At 44.1% G+C, this 21228-nt stretch overlaps 1 protein-coding gene across 1 annotated transcript in view; it reads right to left on the bottom strand.

The window, feature by feature from the left end:
- LOC135084818 (trithorax group protein osa) overlaps nt 1-21228 on the bottom strand; it is a 60163-nt gene that overhangs the window by 6577 nt on the left and 32358 nt on the right. Inside the window, exons 3-16 of the mRNA XM_063979559.1 lie at nt 18239-18541; nt 17836-18057; nt 17298-17789; nt 16894-17251; nt 16529-16732; nt 14944-15077; nt 14038-14230; nt 13381-13553; nt 12505-12612; nt 9465-9533; nt 7925-8033; nt 6532-6621; nt 6007-6109; nt 3259-3348 (exon numbers count right to left, since the gene is read on the bottom strand). Of these exons, the coding sequence (XP_063835629.1) occupies nt 3259-3348; nt 6007-6109; nt 6532-6621; nt 7925-8033; nt 9465-9533; nt 12505-12612; nt 13381-13553; nt 14038-14230; nt 14944-15077; nt 16529-16732; nt 16894-17251; nt 17298-17789; nt 17836-18057; nt 18239-18541 (2648 nt within the window). The remainder of the gene's footprint in view (nt 1-3258; nt 3349-6006; nt 6110-6531; nt 6622-7924; nt 8034-9464; nt 9534-12504; nt 12613-13380; nt 13554-14037; nt 14231-14943; nt 15078-16528; nt 16733-16893; nt 17252-17297; nt 17790-17835; nt 18058-18238; nt 18542-21228) is intronic.

Below are 21228 nucleotides of genomic sequence, written 5' to 3'. Positions count from 1 at the left end.
GGAATATGAATGTTAAAAAGTTTCAGAGGAGTTATGTTATACTTTTCACAAGACTGTAAATGTTTATTTATCTATCGAAATCATTACTGAGTAGAGTCATTTTCCATTTAATAACAAAAAGTTTCACTGTAAACTTTCAAAAAAGATACACAATACAGTAAAGGATAATCCGAAATTTTCCAAAAATGAAAAATCTATAAGCATGTGAAAAAATCTCCAATCCTACTTTCAATGTTCTAATAAAATATGACACAATTTAATTGATCACAGTATGTAAATGCCAATTGTTTGATATCCCTGAAATAACACACAAAAATAATAAAAAATACAGGTATATCAGTTGGGGGATTCACGATTCCATCTTATATTTTGTCATGTCGATAAATCTTTGCTGTAATGACATTTTCAATATTATAAAAACTTCAGATTTATATGCACATTACATCCTATCTCTAACTTATTCTATCGCTGATACACAAATCGCATCTTTCTCCTAATTGTCCTTTACTGATTCAAAAGTGATTGATCTTATCACCTCTCTATCTCTCAGATCTCAAGTATACACACACGTTTGATATATCTCTCACGCTTTCATGCTATGCCTCGTGTCTCTTATTATGTCTGTATCACATGGAATTATAGGTTTGTCACCATTTACACAGCCTCTTACTTATACTTATTTCAGACACTTTTCTTGTGCATAAACTTTATCCAATCTATCTTACCTCTCTCTATTCTCTTACAGCTTTGGAATGTCGGAATGCGCGTCCAATTCCCTACCAATTCTTTACTCTATACATACACATTCTCGTTATGTATTGTATTTCATAAACTCTCTTATTTTACCTCTACTCTTAACTCCCTAGTTCTGTTGTAATCTAATCACTACACTCAGTTATACATCATTTAATCTACTTCATCACTTTATTTTGCACTCTCCACCTCTTAGGCTGGTTTTAGTGTCACGCGGACTGTCAGCGCGGATCGCTCCTCACAGCCGATCTGTATGAACTGCTAGGGAGCGAGCGGATCCTCCGGACCGCATTACTCTAAAACGCTCCCTAGAAGTTCATACAGATTGGCCGTGCGGAGCGGGTCCGCACCGGACGGTCCGCGTGACACTAAAACCAGCCTTACTTCTCTCTAGCGGTGTTGGAATCTTATCATTCTACACCCTCACTCATACGTGGTATTGGAGTTCACACACATAGTCATTTGTTCCATTTCATCCATTCCTTTTACCCTATCTCTCTCTTACCTCTCCCTAGCGTTGTTGGCCTGCCGCCTCTCCTTCTCCCGGAGCGCCTTGGCCTGTGGATCCGCCTCGTCGTCGCCCTCGTCAGCCGACGAGCAGCTGCCAACACTGCGCACGTTAGCCTTACGTTGGTGTGGGAGATAGGTAACGGTAGGAGAGATCTCTCCTAACTGAGGTTTACGGGGAGTTTGTGATGCTGGGTCTTTTGCGAGACTTTTTATACTGATTTACTAATATTGAAAGTCATAATATTAACAAGACATTAATTTATTTTCATGCAAATAGGCTTTTAAAAAGCGCTTTTACAAAACAAGTATACGCGGGATAGTCCAAAAAAAAAACATGTATAAAGAAAGAGAAAATGTAAATATCTTTGGTACTCGAAATCTCGTTTGAATATAGAATAATATTGGAAGCCAGCATTACAAAAACCTCGTGAACCATAAACTAAATAATGGAACAACTTGTTCATCTCACCCGACACGAGCCGACGCGAGAGAGAGAGCCGCCGACCTCCTATATAAGAGAGAGATAGAGAGAGCACCCGCCACAAGCCATTATGTTATGTACAGGTATGCTTTGACAACTTTTCAAAGGCGAAATTGGAATTTCACACTCACAGCATCATTAAAATATTATATTCAATGTGCATATTATTTTAATTGAAAAGTAATGAAAATATACCGTAATAAAAGAGAGGTAAGATTGTTCTATGTTGCACATACTCAGTTATAAACAATAATTTAAAGTTAAAAAATCTGAGAAAGTAATCTGTGTGTTACATTTTAGTAAGGATGTTTGTTACATTGCATTATGTATTCAATTTATTGAAACGTTGCGTACAAAGTTGTCAAAGCGAAATGTATCCAGGATATTATTGTGACATGATTATGATTTCAAAGCATTAATATTGGACGTCCGATACACATTGTTAGTTACATTTAGAGAATGCCTTGTGGGATGGTTACGACAGACACACAATTATCGTCACACTAATGTTACAATTGAAATTGCAAAGTTTCACGTGTAACATTGTTACAATTGAAACTCAAATGTAACATTAGAATGTAACAATTGGAATTGTGATTTTAATGATTGAATTCCACTTACCTTCCCCCTAAAATGGTGATAAAATACACAAAGACACAGAAACATGAAATGCACGAATCAATAATGTTTTAACAATTGATGATTTACATACTGTGACCCAATTTTCGTTGTTAATGATGAATAAAGCTGAAACTATAATACATTATGTTAGTATAGTATTGGAGATTTTTTACATGAGCCATTTTGAATTTTATCGCAGGGGAATAAGATTAGAAATGGCGGAAACGGTAAGGTTGTGTAAATTGCAAACAAATATAAGTTTGCATTTACACTAAAGAAACACACTGAAAAATAATGTTGTCAGAGATTTATATACTTTACTGAACAAAATGGTTTTTTTTATTTATAAATATCTGACATCATTATTTTAATTAATACACCAAAAAAATGAGCGTGGTAAGGATTTTAAATTGCCCCAAAAATACATCACATATTCAAGCTAGCTAAAGTTTATTTTCCTTTAATAACATTTTTCATCCCGACTTTTACTTTTAAATCTTGAATCATTACCATAATTTAGATTTCATCCCACATTTTAAAAACAAGATAAACACATTAAACCCCACATGTAATTTTTTTCATATTTCAACCCCAAAACCCTAAGAAAACAGATTTCCCATTCCATATGAGGATTTTCATCTCCATTTTTTTAATTTTCTACACACATTAAACGTTATAAATCTATCTCTTCCCCCTTATCACCCCCAATTTCAACCCAAACCACGAAAGATCTATAATTTTCCCCCTTATAATCCCTTTTCTAGACACATTAAACGTTACATCTTTTATTATCTTAGTTTTACTATCACCCTCAAATTGAAACCAAACCACGAAAATCCTATCTTTTCCCCCCTATCAACCCTTTTCAACCCAAACCACGTCCCCCACCGCACCTCTCTCGCACGTTGTTAGCCTGCCGCCGCTCTCTCTCGCGCGCGGCCTTCGTGTCGGGGTCCATGTCGTCCTCGTCGGCGGACGAACAGCTGTGCAGCGATGTACTTATTAAAGGACAAGGGTGATGGTTAAGGACAGTACTCGCTGGTAAGTGGGGTGAAAAGTTTACTGAGTTTGTTTCATGTTGACATGACGGATGGTTTGCCACAGGTGCAAAAATAACTTCTCTATGTTACATTTTAGACCAATCATAGAACAGAATTAATGGGTGAATTGGAATTACTCAAGAAATTCAAACTTAGAAATTTTTATTGGTAATTAGGTATCTATTTAACTTCAAATCTTGTGATTTGAATATTTGATTCGATTCAAGTTTACTCTATTAAAATATGAGCTTGATTGATCAAAATATGTTCTTTTCTAATAATCAAGATACCAATTGGGCCTATATTAATTAAGAACAACATATTCAAAATTTCATGAAACTCAACTCAGTAAATTTTTCAATCCTATTGATAGAACACTGAGACGTCAGGTGTGCGCTGACCTTTAAGCCTTGGATACACTAGGGGAAATGTATTCTACCCTAGTGTATCCGAGGCTTTGGATTATTCCACATTGACATAAACACGATATAACATTATAATTCAATGAACAATTAATAAAACACGAAAATAACCAAAATGAGAACATCAATCAACAATACAGGGTGAAATAGAAAATATCTATGAGCATTTACAGTCAACGGGTTTTTCGATTCTACCCTGCATAACGAATTTAGAGAATTGTAAACAAAATTGTGTTCAATAAGTAATTATTTTGATGCAACAATTTTAATCGTAAAAAGATAAAAAAAAATCATACAATTTACATTCTCACTAATTCATCAACTAATTTTTGGCGTTATTTTCATAACATAATAATAAATCAGTTTATTAAATTATTGATCTTGAATTAAACCCTAGGTTTTAGACGCAAACGAGTACCATTTTTACTTGTTGGGAAAAAAAAATCACATTAAGTTACACTATTACTCGTAAGGACATCTGTTTACTTATCTTCCCAACCTGTAACACTGTAATCTGTATTTTATTTTTAATGTTTCTGTTTTTTAATTATTACATTGTTTCTGTTAAACAAAACTTCTTATATCCTGAAATTAAAGTTACCTAATGAGTGACCGGTTGGGAAGATCGGTAAACACTTAGCGAGTAACAGTGTGACTCGATGGGATTTTTTTTCCCAACGAATAACAGTGTTACTAGTTTGTGTGTGACTCTTTGGGAACAAGGGGATTTTTTTCAACATTATTAAAAAAGGTTTATTAATTTTGTTTACAATTCGCGTGAACATATAACGGTGAGACGGTGACGTTACCTAGGCAGCAATGCATGCGCGCTGCCCACAGGCCCAGCGGTGGGACCGTCGGCCGCGAAGCGGTCGTCTCCTTGCTTTCTATAACTAAAACGTACAATGTTGTGACGGGGTGCCATGGTATTGCAGTAAAACTATGTAATTATAAGTTGTAATAATGTTTCACTAAAATTATTTCGGAAATTAATTCAAAAAAACTTGTGACAAAATTAATTCAAAGGACTGATTCTAAAGTTATTAAACTTTAGCATTTTTAGATGCAAGGCATTTTTTTAAATTGACAATGGATTTATTGAGTTCTAAAAAAATGGACTAAGTTTTTAATACAGGGCACAAGATAAATGTTGTAGGCTGTGTGTAGAATAGAAGGCATCTCATAAGAATTTTCATTTAGTAAGTTGGCCTTTAAAAACTTCCATAACCCGTGTACTTAAAAAAAAACGAGTTTGTATTGCCAGTTAAAAGGTTAAAACATGACTTGGTAAATTTCTTTCTGAGCTTGTGATCTAAACCATCAAAAAGTAAATTTATCGAGGACCACAATGTTTTTGGTATAGATGTTTCATAGATCTCAGATATTATTGAAGTTTTACTGCAATTCACGGTTAAAGTTGTGAAATTCGATATTCTAATCAGCCTGTATTGTTAATCGTCAAATCTGCCGACTCTCGCGCAACTCTACAAGTCAGTATAAACAAGTGGTTAGTTGACATTGTTAATCAATAAATTTTTTTTAATGAAATATTAATTTTAGCCCTGGACGATTTAAAATAAAATGTAAGTAAGCTATTCAGTTGCTTATAAATTCGATAATTTTTACGAACGACAGCTCATAAAATGTTAATTGATTAGTAGTGTCAACTGTCCAAGTTTGGTACGCACAAGGAGAATCTTTCGGTGTAGTAGTGAGAATATTCATTTTTCTTATGGTACTCAGTGACAATGTTTCTTTTTCGTGTAGTACTTGTTATAATGTTGATTTATCGTGTGGTGTTCGTGTAACAAAATTTTGAGTAAAGTAGGTACTCAATGAGATTATCCATTCAACGTGTGGTACACATTGACACTGTACTCGGTGGCAATGTGTATTTTTCATGTGGTACGTAGTGACAATATGAAGTGTGCGTGTAGTATTCTTCATGTAGTACTCATTGAGAATTTATCTATGTTGTGTGTAGTAAGAATGTTTATTTTTTGTGTGGTAATCAATGAAGTACGTAGCGTCGTGTATGTATCGTGTGGTACTCAATGACAACATGCATGTATCGTGTGGTACACAATGACAACAAGCACGTATCGAGTGGTACTCAATGACAACATGCATGTATCGAGTGGTACACAATGACAACAAGCACGTATCGCGTGGTACTCACTATCTGCGCGCGCGCTTGTTGCCAGGCGGCTTGGCGAGGTCGGCGGAGCCCGACGACGACGGCTTGCTGTCCAGGCCGGAGTCCGGGGGCTCTTTGCGTTTCTCTGTAGGACGGACGGTTAAGTGTTAGGAAAAAACTTTCACTGGATTTAAATTGGTACTCGTCCCAATCAAATATGTGAGCGGAGCGAAGTTAGAATAGTTTTTATTTGAAAGAAAGGTATACAAGCAGGCAAGACATAGGTACATAATAATAGAGATACACAAATGGACAGACAGCTCAGCATAAATCAAGACAGCGCCAGGGTTTGTCTCGAAAATCAAATCAGATTTCATTATTTCCAAATCTCTCCGCTCTGCGTCAAATCCTATAGAAAAAAGTGTTTGCCCAACACATCTCCTTTCTTCTCCGCTTTGGTGGACACCAGGCCTTGTGTTGGTCGTCTGTCCACCTTATGGGTGGGTCAACGTGTGTTGCCAATTGATATGGAGAAGAAGAGGAAGATAATGACAAAGAAATACTCACTATTGCTTGGCAGCACGTGGCGCTCCATCTTGACAGGCGGTTCTGTGTGCGCGTGCGCCAGCGCCGCGCCTCCAGCGCTCAGCCGCGAAACTGTGAAAGAAAAAACTTTAGAGGATTTGCGACATGGGATGCGTTCTAACCAAGATGGCGCAGGGACACGAAGTGAGTAAAGATTATCGTCGGCCGTTTGGTGTAGTGGTTCGAATCGGACTACTATTCCGGAGGTTGCGGGTTCGATTCCCGCACAGTACAAACATTTGTGTGCATGAACATTGAACATATTTGTTTGTATTGGACTGGGTGTTTTCTATGTATAATATGTATGTATTTAAAAAAAAAAAGTATTTAAGTATGTTTATATCTGTTGTCTAGTACCCTTAGTACAAGCTTTGCTTAGTTTGGAACTAGAAGCGCAGTGTAAAATGTCCAAGGATATTTATTTATTATATTTATTTAAGGCAAGGAGAGGAGGCCTCCGACAATAAATCCAGTATCCACTCTTGTCTTATCGATGAAAACTTAGTAACCAGAAGTTACAAGTTATTCAGTACTTCAGTAGTCATTGCCGGGTGAGGCAAGACGGCTTATTCCACTATTCCCCGTTGACAATCCCCGTCAACGGGGATTAGTGAACTTTTTATTCACTTATCGCCGTTAACGCCAATGAGGGCTATCGTTTTCATACTTAACAGTTGGCACCCCTGGCGATTGACAGGACCTTACTCTACAGTGGCGCCATCTTGATGAGTGCAAATGCGATAGTCCTCCTACCACTTTAGCGCTCACCAGGTGGTGCCACTGTCTTCGCTACTAGCAAGCGACAGGACCTTACTCTACAGTGGCGCAAACTGGTGAGCGCTAAAACGATAGCCCTCATTGGAGCTTGAATGGGGATTAATGAACTAAAAAGTTCATTAGTCCCCGTTATATTAGGATTTTATTTTTAACGTAATGGGGATTAATGAACTTTTTAGTTCATTATTCCCCATTAAAAACTTTTTGTTCACTAATCCCCGTTGACGGGGATCGTCAACGGGGAATAGTGGAATAAGCCGGGCAAGACAAAGGCGGTTTGAATTCCACTTGAGGCAATCGTATTTTTTCATGTTTATCATTTTGCCTATTTCTCAGTAGCTCAGCTGTCAGAGCAGTTCTCCGTCAAGTATAAAGGTCGTGGATTAAATTCCCACGAGAAGTAATCGATGTTTTAATCTTTACAATTCACCTAACATCTCAAGTAGCTGAGTGGTCAGAGCTATCAACCGGCACAAAATCTACATTACGTCTCAGTAGCTCAGCGTTCGGAGCAGTTGCCAGGCAAACTAAAGGCCGTGGGTTCGACTCCCACCTAAAGCAAAAAAAAATTCAAGTTTTATCTAGACTAGTGTCTCACCTGGCGCGGGCTGGTGCGGCAAATGTTCGGGCGCGTACAGGTCGCAAGCCTCCGCGTGGTTGCGTAGCACGTTGATCGCGTCGTCTAGTCTCTCCTCCATCCGCGCTCCCTAAACCACAAAACAAATCAAATCAAATCAAATCAAATCATTTATTGCATTGCATTACAAATATTAAACAACTGTCTTAATAACCCTTATTATAAGTACATAGTTCGCACCAATAGAAAATGCCAATTTTGTAAATGCATTACGTAAATATCGACTCAAAAACAGATTGAATCGTTTCAGTATTCTAAGAGTTGCTTATAAATGGGTTGCAGAAAACAGCTACCGATACAGAATGGAAACGATAACTAGCTTTACTAAATGTATGGAAGCTGAAAACATTGAATTTTTGGATAGATCCAGTTTATTCTGTAACCTACTAGTGATACTATTTGATAGAAGTTAGAACTCGTGATGCACTTTCAGGACCAGTAACCAGTTTTTTGTTAGCTTGTATAATTTAGAAATAATCGAGTGAGATCACTTATCGTTTCCACCTTGTATTATTTCTTAGTAGCCGCTAAAGGTGCTATCGGTAGTTGCTTTCTGCAGCCCGCTTCGGAATAGCACCTTAATTTCTCTTAATACATACAGCTCGGTGTCATTCACAGCTTTTTTTACTGGCGCAAACTATACGCATGGACATCATCATCATCAGGTCATTATGTCTCCACTGCAGGAGCAACACCCTCTTTAATTTACCAAAGGCATATGGAGGATTTGGACAGGCCAATTTCCCCACGGTAACCAGACATTTAGTTTGAAAAAATAACGTCATTAAATAAACTAAAATCAAATATCAAAGCTTTTTTCTTATTAAAAGCTTAATTTTATAAGTTGTTCAGCCACTAACATCACAGTACTCATCTACAACTAAGCCAAACTTCAAAAAAGACAAACTCATGCTTTAACTTTCTTTAATAAATCACTATAAAATACTTAAAACTAAAGATCTAAATTGTTGTTGTTGGAAAGGGGGTGAAAATATTACTTTCATTCATTACACTAAGCATTATGATTAACTCTAATTCATCAATTAAAATTTACTATACTATTTACACCTCATAATAAAAAAGCCAATTACAAAATCAAATTAAAATTCCCACCTAACACCCCCACTTTCATCCCTCCTCGTCAACTTCCACCCCTTCCTATAAATTTTCATCCCCATGCCCCAACTTTCACCCCCCTATCCCAAATTTCACCCCTACCCGTCAACGTTCATCCCCATGCCCCAACTTTCACCCCCCTGCCCCAAATTTCACCCCTACCCGTCAACTTTCATTCCCCTGCCCCAACTTTCACCCCTCCCCGTGAACTTTCACCCCCCAGCCCCAATTTTCACCCCTCCCCGTCAACTTTGATCCCCATGCCCCAACTGTCACCCCACCCCGTCAACTTTCACCTCTCCTTGTCAAACACCCCTCTCCATAACTTTCATCCCCTCCCGTCAACTTTCTCCCCTCCCCGTAATATTAGTGAAGCGGTACTCACGACTACATCGGAGTGCTCTCGGAGGAACACCATCGCTTCGTCCAGCTGTCGTTGCTCCGCCGGCGCGCCCTATACAACGACTACGTTACCACGGGTAGGGGTAGGGTTGCCAACTATACTGTTTTGAACAGTATTATACTGTTTTTCACTAAATTATACTTTTTACTGTTGAACAAAAATAAAGTATACAAAATACTGTTTTCAGCTAGCATCACTAGTATCCATAGATATTTTTAAAAGTAAATGCCCAACACCACATTTAAGTACGCGTTGTAGAGCTATACTGTTTGTTTTTTTTTTAATACTGTCTGTTTTCCTTCTCCGACCTCTGATATACTTTATATTTTGAAAGAAAAGTTGGCAACCCTAGGTAGGGGAGCCGGTCACCATAGGGGACGTATAACGATATGAGAGAAGATTTACGAAAGACCACTATAGAACCACTGCGTAACCACAGGTTGGGGATCTGGCCACCATAGGAGACGTTCTGGCCACCATAGGGGACGTCTAACGATTTGTAATGAATACAGGACTATTCCCACCGCTGCAACTCCTGTGTAGCCAGGTACTACAGCTTGACCGACAATAAAAACCCAACCAGTGAAGGTCAAGTTTAACTGTCATTGGACCCGCAACGAAATTAATCAGAAGAACATAGGAGCAGTTCGAAGAGGCGATTTAATGAGAGCAGATTTACAAAAAATCTCGCTGTTACCGCGGTTACGGAAAGATGTCACCATAGGGGGCGTATAACGACTAGTTTTTGACCGATTGAATGAGAGAAGGCATATCAAATCAGAATGGCGGTCTCCATCAAACGACCAAAACGGCTTGTCAAAATGAAATCAGTTTTGAGAAGACGAACGAGATTCAAGATATGACTAAAACAACACTTATTTCTAGCCTTGAAAACCGATTTATTTCAGTGATTTTTAAAAGAGTTGGCAAACAATAATCGCCATAACAACAATGTTAACAGCATTGTTGTGTTCCGGCAGTTAGAGGTAAGATAGCCAGTTCCTCCGTGGTTGCGGATTCCGGGTGAAGCTCGCTTCCATCTTCGGAATGATCGTCACTTACCATCAGGTGAGATACAGGCCAAGAGCTTCCTCGTTGTGGATAAAAAAATAGCTTTCTGAGAAGCCTGAGAAGACTCGCGTTTTGACAACTCATAAAATAATATCAATCGACTGGTGGTGTCATCTAGTCGGAGCAAACTGCGTTATAAACACACACACACACACACACAAAACACACCACACGTACACTGCTAGTTACCACCATGTAATGCTTAGACGTGAAAGCATTAAGGTTCCAAATAAGAAGACACTAATCTGCCAAAAATGCAATATGAAAAAGATATCATTCAAAGTATTAGGAGAAACCACATTAAAGTAAAAATTAAGCAAGCTCTGTTACTTCAGAGAATAGAAACTGGTAATTTTCTTTTTGACAGACTAGCGCCTAATATGGCCACCAGACCTTAACTCAAGACCTCTTTTTTTGTTATTTTGTGAGGAAAAAATTAATTATGTTTATAGAGAAATAGAAAAGAACTAGAGTTCTACAACAGTCATTGACCTAAATCCTAAAAGAAGGAGGTAAAAATCAGATTTCTTTTTATACATTCACGAATTACGACGAAGGCTAAAAAGGGGATACGGTTTTTGACAAAAGTAAAGGATAAAGCTGCAAAAAAGCACAAGTCCTGAATGAATCAAAGAACTAAGTCTAGAAAAACACTCCAAAATGTTACTAAAAAACTCAAAAAATGCTACAACTACAATTATGAAACGTTATGGTAACGAGCTCCACACTACACGCTTATTAAAAACACAAAAAATACAAACAAAAAAAAAATACAAAAACAAATAAAAAATGGCAAGATACATTTTTTTTCTTTTGAAAATTACTGTATCGCTACTTTTACGTTTCAAATAAAAAATAAATACGTTTTATTCCTGCCACTTTTTATTTAAAAAAACAAAATGAGAAGTAAAATATTTAAAAGCTCAAATTCATTCTCTTTTAAAACACATTTTAGTAAAATTATTTACTGTCCTAAAAGTCGAAAAGAAGTCAAACTACTGGTTTTTTACTAGAAAAACATTTACTTTTAAAATTACATCCATGCAAGAGCACATGCTCTACAAATGTTTGAATGAAAAATTAAACTTATATAACCATTTACAAAAAATAATGTTTGGAAATTGTAATTATGTTGTGATTTCAAAGTTTCTTAGTTCAGAACATTTTATTTTGATGTGTGAGATACTTAGGGTGGGTTGCACCATCTTACTTTAACTTTGACAAACGTCAAAACTCTATCAAATTCCATACAAAAAGCATCAGTTATCGTTAAATTTACAATCAAAGTTAAGTGGTGCAACTCAGCCTTAGTTGTGTGTTTGTGTACTATCACATAATACACACACTTTCTCCAACTCATAGTGATAGAACCATATTCGGCGCCTTGTCTCTGTGTATTTTCTATGAATGTGTACTGTGTCTACAGATCCTAATAAGCGGCACTACTTATTTGCTTCTGATCGTGTGGATTTTTATAAGTGTTTACTGACCATATTAGAAGTGTATTTGTGTATTCTTGTTCTGTCTCTTGTATTTATGTTTAATGTTACGTGTACCCATAAAACGTTTTGGTGTAAATGTACTGTACAATTATGTGTACCCGCTGACCATATTAGGTCGCTTGTAGGTACGACGTGCAAGTTTAATGACGTTTACTGACCACATAAGGCAGCACTTACATGAAGTGTCCAGGTATGTACTGACCATATTAGGCAGCGTGTACTGTACGTGTATGTACTGATCATATTAGGCAGCGTGTACTATACGTGTATGTACTGGCCATATTAGGCAGCGTGTACTGTTACGTGTATGTACTGACTATATTAGGTGTATGAGCTGACCATATTAGGGAGCGTATACGTGTAAGTGTCTGTGTATGTACTGGTCATATTAGCCTGCGTTAAGTATGTGTACTGACCATATTAGGCCACGTGTACGTGTATGTACTGACCATATTGGGCGGCGGGTAGACGGCCACGTGATGCCCGTTGGGCAGGTGCTGCGGCAAGGCGGACGCGGCTCCCGGCGACGACACTCCTGATGACACCCAGTTCGATTGCTGGAGGAGACAATAATACTATGTTACAGTTACGAGCGATAGAGATAGATATAACCCGATCGAGTTAAAAGCGCACCTGGCAGCCGTGACATCACATCGTCTGGTATAAAATCCGGTCGCCGAACGCGTAGAATTTCGGCCAATGACCCCAAGCTACCCATTCTTATCGCTCGGACACTCACTGCGGCCGCCCGTCGCATAGTCGTGACAGCAATACGTATAATTAAGCGCGAGCGATAAGGATGGGTAGCTTAGGGTCATTCTACGTGCTCAGCGACCGGACTTTAAAAGGGGCGAACGCGAGGAGGTATGCGGTTGAGTGCGAGGGAGAGTCGCATTCTAGCGTGGTGCGCAGCTAGCTCGATCGCTATCGGGCTGTAATGACGTTGTAGTAGGGTATCCCGCACACAGCTTATGACCGCAGTCTGTGGAGGAACACTATCTGTGGTCGCGATGCTCATCAGTGAGGGACCGAGGAAGAAGAAGGGTATCCCGCAGAAACCGGCTTTTCGTTTCTGTCTTGTCATCCGCTTTGCACTGGAGGGAAGTCGAACCTTCACTTCGAACTCCTCCTATGTTCTTCTGATTAATTTCGTTGCGGGTCCAATGACAGTTTAACTTTCCCCCGGGACAAACTTGACCTTCACTGGTTGGGTTTTTATTGGCGGTCAAGCTGTAGATCCTGGCTTGGCTAGGCTGTAGCGGTGGGAACGAGACGTGGGAATGGTCCAACGATCTGGTGACCTCCATCCTGCGCTCTGCGCTCACCTGTCCGTTGTGGTGCTGGTGGTGCAGCGCGGGCGAGTGCTTGAGCGGATACAGGCGCGGGTGCAGCGGCGGCGGCGAGTGCACCGGCGTGGACGGCGACGAGCCGTACGAGGACAGGCTGCCGGGGCTGGGGGCGCGCGGGGGGCGTGAGACGGGTACCCATCCAGAAGTAGCTAGACCAAAGGATGGTTAACCAGCAACTCGGCAACGATCTAAAAGACGGTCATCCATCTAAAAGTGACTAGACTGTTGACCTCCAGCTCAGAAGAGAAGTTTCTGTTGGACCTGTTAAAAACGGTTACCCATCCAAAAATGACCAGCTCCAAAACTGCTTGACATCCAAAACGGTCTCCCATCCAAGAGTGACTAGACCCAGCGTTGCTTAGTCTCTATCAAAATGGTCACCCATCCAACAATGACCAAACCAAAATTTGCTTAACCACCAGCTCGTCTATTGACAAAACGGTCACCCATCCTAAAGTGACCAGAGCCATTGTTGCTTGACCGGTCACCCATCTTAAAGTGACCAGAACCATCGCTGCTTGACATCCAATAAAACACTTCCACCCATCCTAAAGTGACCAGAGCCAGCGTTGCTTGACCGGTTACCCATCCTTAAGTGACCAGTCTGAGCATTGCTTGACTTCCATCAGTCACCCATCCTCACCTGTCCGTTGTGGTGCTGGTGGTGCAGCGCGGGCGAGTGCTTGAGCGGATACAGGCGCGGGTGCAGCGGCGGCGGCGAGTGCACCGGCGTGGACGGCGACGAGCCGTACGAGGACAAGCTGCCGCCTTCCGCGCCGCCCGCCACGCCGCCGGCCGGCGTACTGGCCGCGCCGCCAGGGTACATCTGTGAAGGCAAGATAGGAATTTCTTTACTTGTGTAAAAGATCTCCAAGGTCTCACCTTGAATAGGCACTTACAGGGCAGGATGTATCATCCCATCATTAGCATGCAATAAGGTACACAAACAGTTTACAGTCTAGGCTTGTTCGTAAAGAAAAAGTGTTAAAAAATTACAAACTGGACCGTAAACCAAAATTAGTATACACAGCATGATAAATAAAATTACACTCACTCAAGAGAGCAGGGTGAGCAGCATGACAAGCTTAGTCCATGCGCCCGGTGTAGACGCAGCTAATGACGAGTGGCAGGACCTTACTCTACGCTAACCGGATAGTGATAAATACAATAGCCTACATCGCCTGGGGTTTCAACTGACATATTTGGAGGGCCGCTCTCGGTACTTCTCTGATCAGCAGAACTGACTGAGCAGCGGCATGGAGCAGACCGTAACCCGCTACAGCAAGCCGGGGGTCCTGTTGTACCAGACCCACGAGGAAACAACCTCTATAAAAACAACTAGCGGAGGGGATAGGTGGTTCCCTCAAAGCTGAAGAGGGCCTCTAGCCTGAGGCGGAGCTACGGACGAATGTCTGAGCTAGGTCAATGACTCGCGGCTGTTTCATTGAGTTCCGATGGACTCCAGGCGGAGTGAGGCCCACCTAAACCACTAGCTGTTCCCATCGAAGAAAATAGGTTATACGAGGAAGGTTTACTCACAGGCTGTAGCGCCGGCTTGCCCACCAGCATGGGGTCTGTGGGCGAGTGGTGCGGCGCGGCCGCCCGGAACGACGACATGGGCGGGAGCGGCAGCTCGGCCGCGCCGCCCGCCCCCGCCGCGCCCTCGCCAGTCACTTAAGTCCGGTCGCCGAGCAGATAGAATTTCATCCAATGACCCCAAGTTACCCATCCTTATCGCTCGCGGGTAATTATATTGCTGTCGCGAATGTGCGACGGGCGGCCTTAATCTGTGCCCACACCGCTGAGAAGAACCGCTCTCGGTACTTCTCTGATCAGCAGAGCTGACTGAGCAGCGGTATGGAGCAGACCGTAACCCGCTACAACGGGGTCCTGTTGTACCAGGGCCACGAGGAAACAACCTCTATAAAAACAACTGGAAGAGGGGGATAGGAGATTCCCACGGGGAGAGTCCCACAGAACCCAATGGGCGGCATGGAGCAGGTCGTAACACGCTACGGCGGGCCGGGGGTCCTGTTGTACCAGGGCCACGAGGAAACAACCTCTATAAAAACAACTGGAGGAAGAGGATAGGAGGTTCCCACGGGGAGAGTCCCACATAGGCTACTGGTCGCGTCCTCATTGACGACGATAGGTTATACAAGGTGTACTCACAGGCTGTAGCGCCGGCTTGCCCACCAGCATAGGGTCTGTGGGCGAATGGTGCGGCGCGGCCGCCCGGAACGACGACATGGGCGGGAGCGGCAGCTCGGCCGCGCCGCCCGCCCCCGCCGCGCCCTCGCCGCCGCCCGCTATGCCTGCAAATATACGAGTGGATGTTAGTGTAACTGCAGTTGAAATCAAAATCAAAAATATTTATTCAGTTTAGACCACAAGAGGCACTTATGAACGTCAAAATATAGTAAATAATAAAAAAAAAGAAAAGGTAGCATTTATGGGGCACTTTACATGTCTCCTTATCTTTTGGGCCCTACGCCGGAACAAACTAAGTCACCACTAATTGCCAGGAATTATCTAACGGTAAGAATAACCAAATTCAAGTACATACATCAAATATGTGCAGACTGAACTGACCACGCATCCTTATCATCAAGAAATAATCATCAAGAAGGTAAGATAACCAGTTCCTCTGTGGTTGAGAATTCCGGGTGAAGCATCAGCTGATATGCTGGTCAAAACCTTCTTCGTTGTGGATAAAAAAACACGTAAATGATTTTGTTCAATTCAGATCAATATTCGGTACTTTGGACGCGATGCAGTGGCACCACTGTGGCCCGCTTGCCATGTCACTAGTGCGTTGTAACACACAGGATGTAACTAGTGCGTTCAGTCACTCACCTGGCGACGTGGCGTAGGAGTCGTGCTGGTAGGGCGGCGGCGGCTGGTAGTAGGCGGCGCCCCACTCGCCGCCCGCGTAGTCCGGCTCCTGTAGGGCGCCCCGCTGTGACTAGCTGCGTGTGTGGGCGGCTCACCTGGCGACGTGGCGTAGGGGTCGTGCTGGTAGGGCGGCGGCGGCTGGTAGTAGGCGGCGCCCCACTCGCCGCCCGCGTAGTCCGGCTCCTGTAGGGCGCCCCGCTGTGACTAGCTGCGTGTGTGGGCGGCTCACCTGGCGACGTGGCGTAGGGGTCGTGCTGGTAGGGCGGCGGCGGCTGGTAGTAGGCGGCGCCCCACTCGCCGCCCGCGTAGTAAGGCTCCTGGTAGGGCGCCCCGCTGTGACTAGCTGCGTGTGTGGGCGGCTCACCTGGCGACGTGGCGTAGGGGTCGTGCTGGTGTAGGCGGCGCCCCACTCGTCGCCCGCGTAGTCCGGCTCCTGTAGGGCGCCCCGCTGTGACTAGCTGCGTGTGTGGGCGGCTCACCTGGCGACGTGGCGTAGGGGTCGTGCTGGTGTAGGCGGCGCCCCACTCGTCGCCCGCGTAGTCCGGCTCCTGTAGGGCGCCCCGCTGTGACTAGCTGCGTGTGTGGGCGGCTCACCTGGCGACGTGGCGTAGGGGTCGTGCTGGTAGGGCGGCGGCGGCTGGTAGTAGGCGGCGCCCCACTCGCCGCCCGCGTAGTAAGGCTCCTGGTAGGGCGCCCCGCTGTGACTAGCTGCGTGTGTGGGCGGCTCACCTGGCGACGTGGCGTAGGGGTCGTGCTGGTAGGGCGGCGGCGGCTGGTAGTAGGCGGCGCCCCACTCGCCGCCCGCGTAGTAAGGCTCCTGGTAGGGCGCCCCGCTGTGACTAGCTGCGTGTGTGGGCGGCTCACCTGGCGACGTGGCGTAGGGGTCGTGCTGGTAGGGCGGCGGCGGCTGGTAGTAGGCGGCGCCCCACTCGCCGCCCGCGTAGTAAGGCTCCTGTAGGGCGCCCCGCTGTGACTAGCTGCGTGTGTGGGCGGCTCACCTGGCGACGTGGCGTAGGGGTCGTGCTGGTAGGGCGGCGGCGGCTGGTAGTAGGCGGCGCCCCACTCGCCGCCCGCGTAGTAAGGCTCCTGTAGGGCGCCCCGCTGTGACTAGCTGCGTGTGTGGGCGGCTCACCTGGCGACGTGGCGTAGGGGTCGTGCTGGTAGGGCGGCGGCGGCTGGTAGTAGGCGGCGCCCCACTCGCCGCCCGCGTAGTAAGGCTCCTGGTAGGGCGCCCCGCTGTGACTAGCTGCGTGTGTGGGCGGCTCACCTGGCGACGTGGCGTAGGGGTCGTGCTGGTAGGGCGGCGGCGGCTGGTAGTAGGCGGCGCCCCACTCGCCGCCCGCGTAGTAAGGCTCCTGGTAGGGCGCCCCGCTGTGACTAGCTGCGTGTGTGGGCGGCTCACCTGGCGACGTGGCGTAGGGGTCGTGCTGGTAGGGCGGCGGCGGCTGGTAGTAGGCGGCGCCCCACTCGCCGCCCGCGTAGTAAGGCTCCTGTAGGGCGCCCCGCTGTGACTAGCTGCGTGTGTGGGCGGCTCACCTGGCGACGTGGCGTAGGGGTCGTGCTGGTAGGGCGGCGGCGGCTGGTAGTAGGCGGCGCCCCACTCGCCGCCCGCGTAGTAAGGCTCCTGTAGGGCGCCCCGCTGTGACTAGCTGCGTGTGTGGGCGGCTCACCTGGCGACGTGGCGTAGGGGTCGTGCTGGTAGGGCGGCGGCGGCTGGTAGTAGGCGGCGCCCCACTCGCCGCCCGCGTAGTCCGGCTCCTGTAGGGCGCCCCGCTGTGACTAGCTGCGTGTGTGGGCGGCTCACCTGGCGACGTGGCGTAGGGGTCGTGCTGGTAGGGCGGCGGCGGCTGGTAGTAGGCGGCGCCCCACTCGCCGCCCGCGTAGTAAGGCTCCTGGTAGGGCGCCCCGCTGTGACTAGCTGCGTGTGTGGGCGGCTCACCTGGCGACGTGGCGTAGGGGTCGTGCTGGTAGGGCGGCGGCGGCTGGTAGTAGGCGGCGCCCCACTCGCCGCCCGCGTAGTAAGGCTCCTGTAGGGCGCCCCGCTGTGACTAGCTGCGTGTGTGGGCGGCTCACCTGGCGACGTGGCGTAGGGGTCGTGCTGGTAGGGCGGCGGCGGCTGGTAGTAGGCGGCGCCCCACTCGCCGCCCGCGTAGTAAGGCTCCTGGTAGGGCGCCCCCGCGCCGGCGCCCTTCGGTGACGCGTACCGGCTCGGGGAGTCGTGGCCGAACTCATCACTGCCGTACTGGAAAGGAAAGAGAATTCTGTTAGAAAAGTGTGTTACAAAAAATCGTAATGTATAATTTTCAGTTCAGGGTTTATTGACCGGATCTCCATTTACAAAAAAGTCCTTCAGAAAGGAAGGTGTAGTAGGAACAATAGAAGCGAGAGTTAGCATCAGGAAATAATTTTTCTACATTAGATTTGTCAAACTACCAGGAAATTATCTTGAACTTTTCTGAGCCGCTAAAAGGCAGTGTATTGATGTATTACAATGCCTAGCTGTAAGTCCATCTATGATAGTATAATAAATACATAACGTGTAGTGACATTTTTAACTACAAACACAACCAGTTAAAACAAGACCCACCAAAAATGGAAATATTCAGTAATTGACGTCCATTTAGGGATCACTGTAAAAAAACTGGCGGTATTATAGGTCGAGCACTTAATTGAGTCAGTGCCTGAGGTATGGTACACGCACGGGAGGGGTGGGATTGGCATAATGGCATTGAAGGAAACTTCTACTCGTGAAACATTATACCCTGATTATGCGAGGAAAAATTGATAGCCCGGCTGCTCTTAGCAGGATAGGTATATCGGTCCCAAAGCTGTGTGTGGACACTGACAGAGGCCTGGTGGCTCCGCGAAGACGCCCTAGGATATTCAACGTGCCCGTGACGCGCACCCGCAATGCACAAAACTGCCCTACAATTAGAGCACTGACGTCATTAAATGCGCTTCTCGCGAAAAAACCTCATATTTACGTGTTTGTTGACAGTATGGCTCAGTATATTTTGGAGGTATACAATTTTCTGTCGCATAGTATTTAAGCACCTATTTATGTAAATCGTGTATTCTGTAATTCTGCCGCTGATGGACGTCTTGGGTAAAACTGTAAGTCCACAGTGAATTATATAAATAAATAAATAATATGACGTAACATATAATACAAATCTAGTCTTCGGACATTTGACGTTCCAGTGCCGCTCCCATGGCTCTGGCACTGAGTTATGAGTTAGATCTATAGAAATATACTAATAATTTAATATTAATATTGTGCTGTTTTTAGTAAGACTGGGTCATAAGAGCTTGTACTAAACTTGTCCATAAATATTATGGAAAAATAAATAAAACCTAGTTTATTTATTGAGACTAAAATTAGACCTATTAAACTTATTTATACGCTCCGCCCTGTAATGATGTTGATAAAATGATATTTAATAATTTAATTACAACCTTTTCAATTTTTTGTAATAATTACTATAACTAGCTTCTGCTGCTGATTGCGGTCTGTATAGCGTGTCCAAAATAAAGACAAAATCTAAAAAAACTACTCCAATATGAAATCTCAATCTTTTTTACCAAAATATTTAGTTTGACATGGAGATTATGACTTCCTCATTATTTTTGGGACTAAAGATAGAAGAATATCAAAAATAAAAAATCTTCTCCCGGGTCCAGTGTACTTATTTTTTTCTTTCTGTGTCGAATACCGACCGGGCAATGTGGGAAATCGGGAAGTTATTGGGGGAGGCCTATGTTCAGCAGTGAACGTCCTGTGGCTAAATGATGATGATGACAGATCCTTATAACGTTCGTTCGTTTCAGCCGAAAGACGTCCACTGTTGGACAAAGGCCTCCCCCAAGGTTTTCCACAAAGACCGGTCCTGCGCCGCTCGCATCCAGGCTCCTTCCGCGACCTTCACCAGATCGTCGGTCCACCTAGTGGGAGGCCTGCCCACGCTACGTCTTCCGGTTCGTGGTCGCCACATCAGTTCTTCTTAGAGCTATGTGCCACGTCCACTGCCACTGAGTTTAGCGATTCTGCGGTTTTTAACCCCTCGTTTGGATTGTCCCTCGGATTGATTGGGACAACTGCGATTCTAGCGATTCCTTATAACCTATTTTAAAGCAAAATTCAACCGTTCAAGGGTTGTCAAAAAAACGGAGTAACTTTCACATTTATATTATTATTAGTATAGATAGATAAAGATTACTGGTTTCAACACCCTGTAGGTGCAGCAATTATCTTTAATTCATCGTGCAAAAAGGCCGCCTTGCACCGACGCAATATGCAATATAAAAGCATAAACGCTCTTTATAAGGCCAGAACTCGAAATGACTTCATTTGTACGAGCACCGATCGCTGATAAGTGAATATGTGGATATAGCACGTTGGGTAACGTAGGAAAATAAAAATGTTATAAAAGTCACAATCGGTAAAAAAATGCAATTCAAACGCAGGAAAACACTCGCAACCGTATTCACAAACGATGCTTGCTTAAGGCCCGATTCGACCAAACTTTTATCCGAGAATAACTCCTGGTATAACTGGCACATTGACAGTTTCAGTATGGAAAATGTCAAAACTGACGATTTATTCTGGGATGAATATTTACTCTTGTTTGGTCGAATCCACCCTAAGGCCCAGTTTTTTGATTCATAGTTAAAATAACAAATTGTTAAATTTTGCTACTAATGGTTAAATATTAACAAAATGTTAATCAATAGTTAAAAAATGTACGAAAACTCAAGTTAACCATCGTTTGAAAATCATTTTTTTCTGATATTTAACCACTTGTCATTTGACATCTGTCAAATTTGACTATTGGTTATTTTAACTATTAATCAAAAAACTGGGCCTAGTGAAGCAGCAAATCGAACGCACAGCGTTGAATAGAGCTCTGTGATTGGTTCGTGTGTCACCCT

Source organism: Ostrinia nubilalis, chromosome 27 (genome assembly GCF_963855985.1).
Source record: "Ostrinia nubilalis chromosome 27, ilOstNubi1.1, whole genome shotgun sequence".
Taxonomy (NCBI): domain Eukaryota; kingdom Metazoa; phylum Arthropoda; class Insecta; order Lepidoptera; family Crambidae; genus Ostrinia; species Ostrinia nubilalis.
The sequence above is the reverse complement of the archived record's forward strand: the minus strand, read 5'-3'. Positions and strand labels throughout refer to the sequence as shown.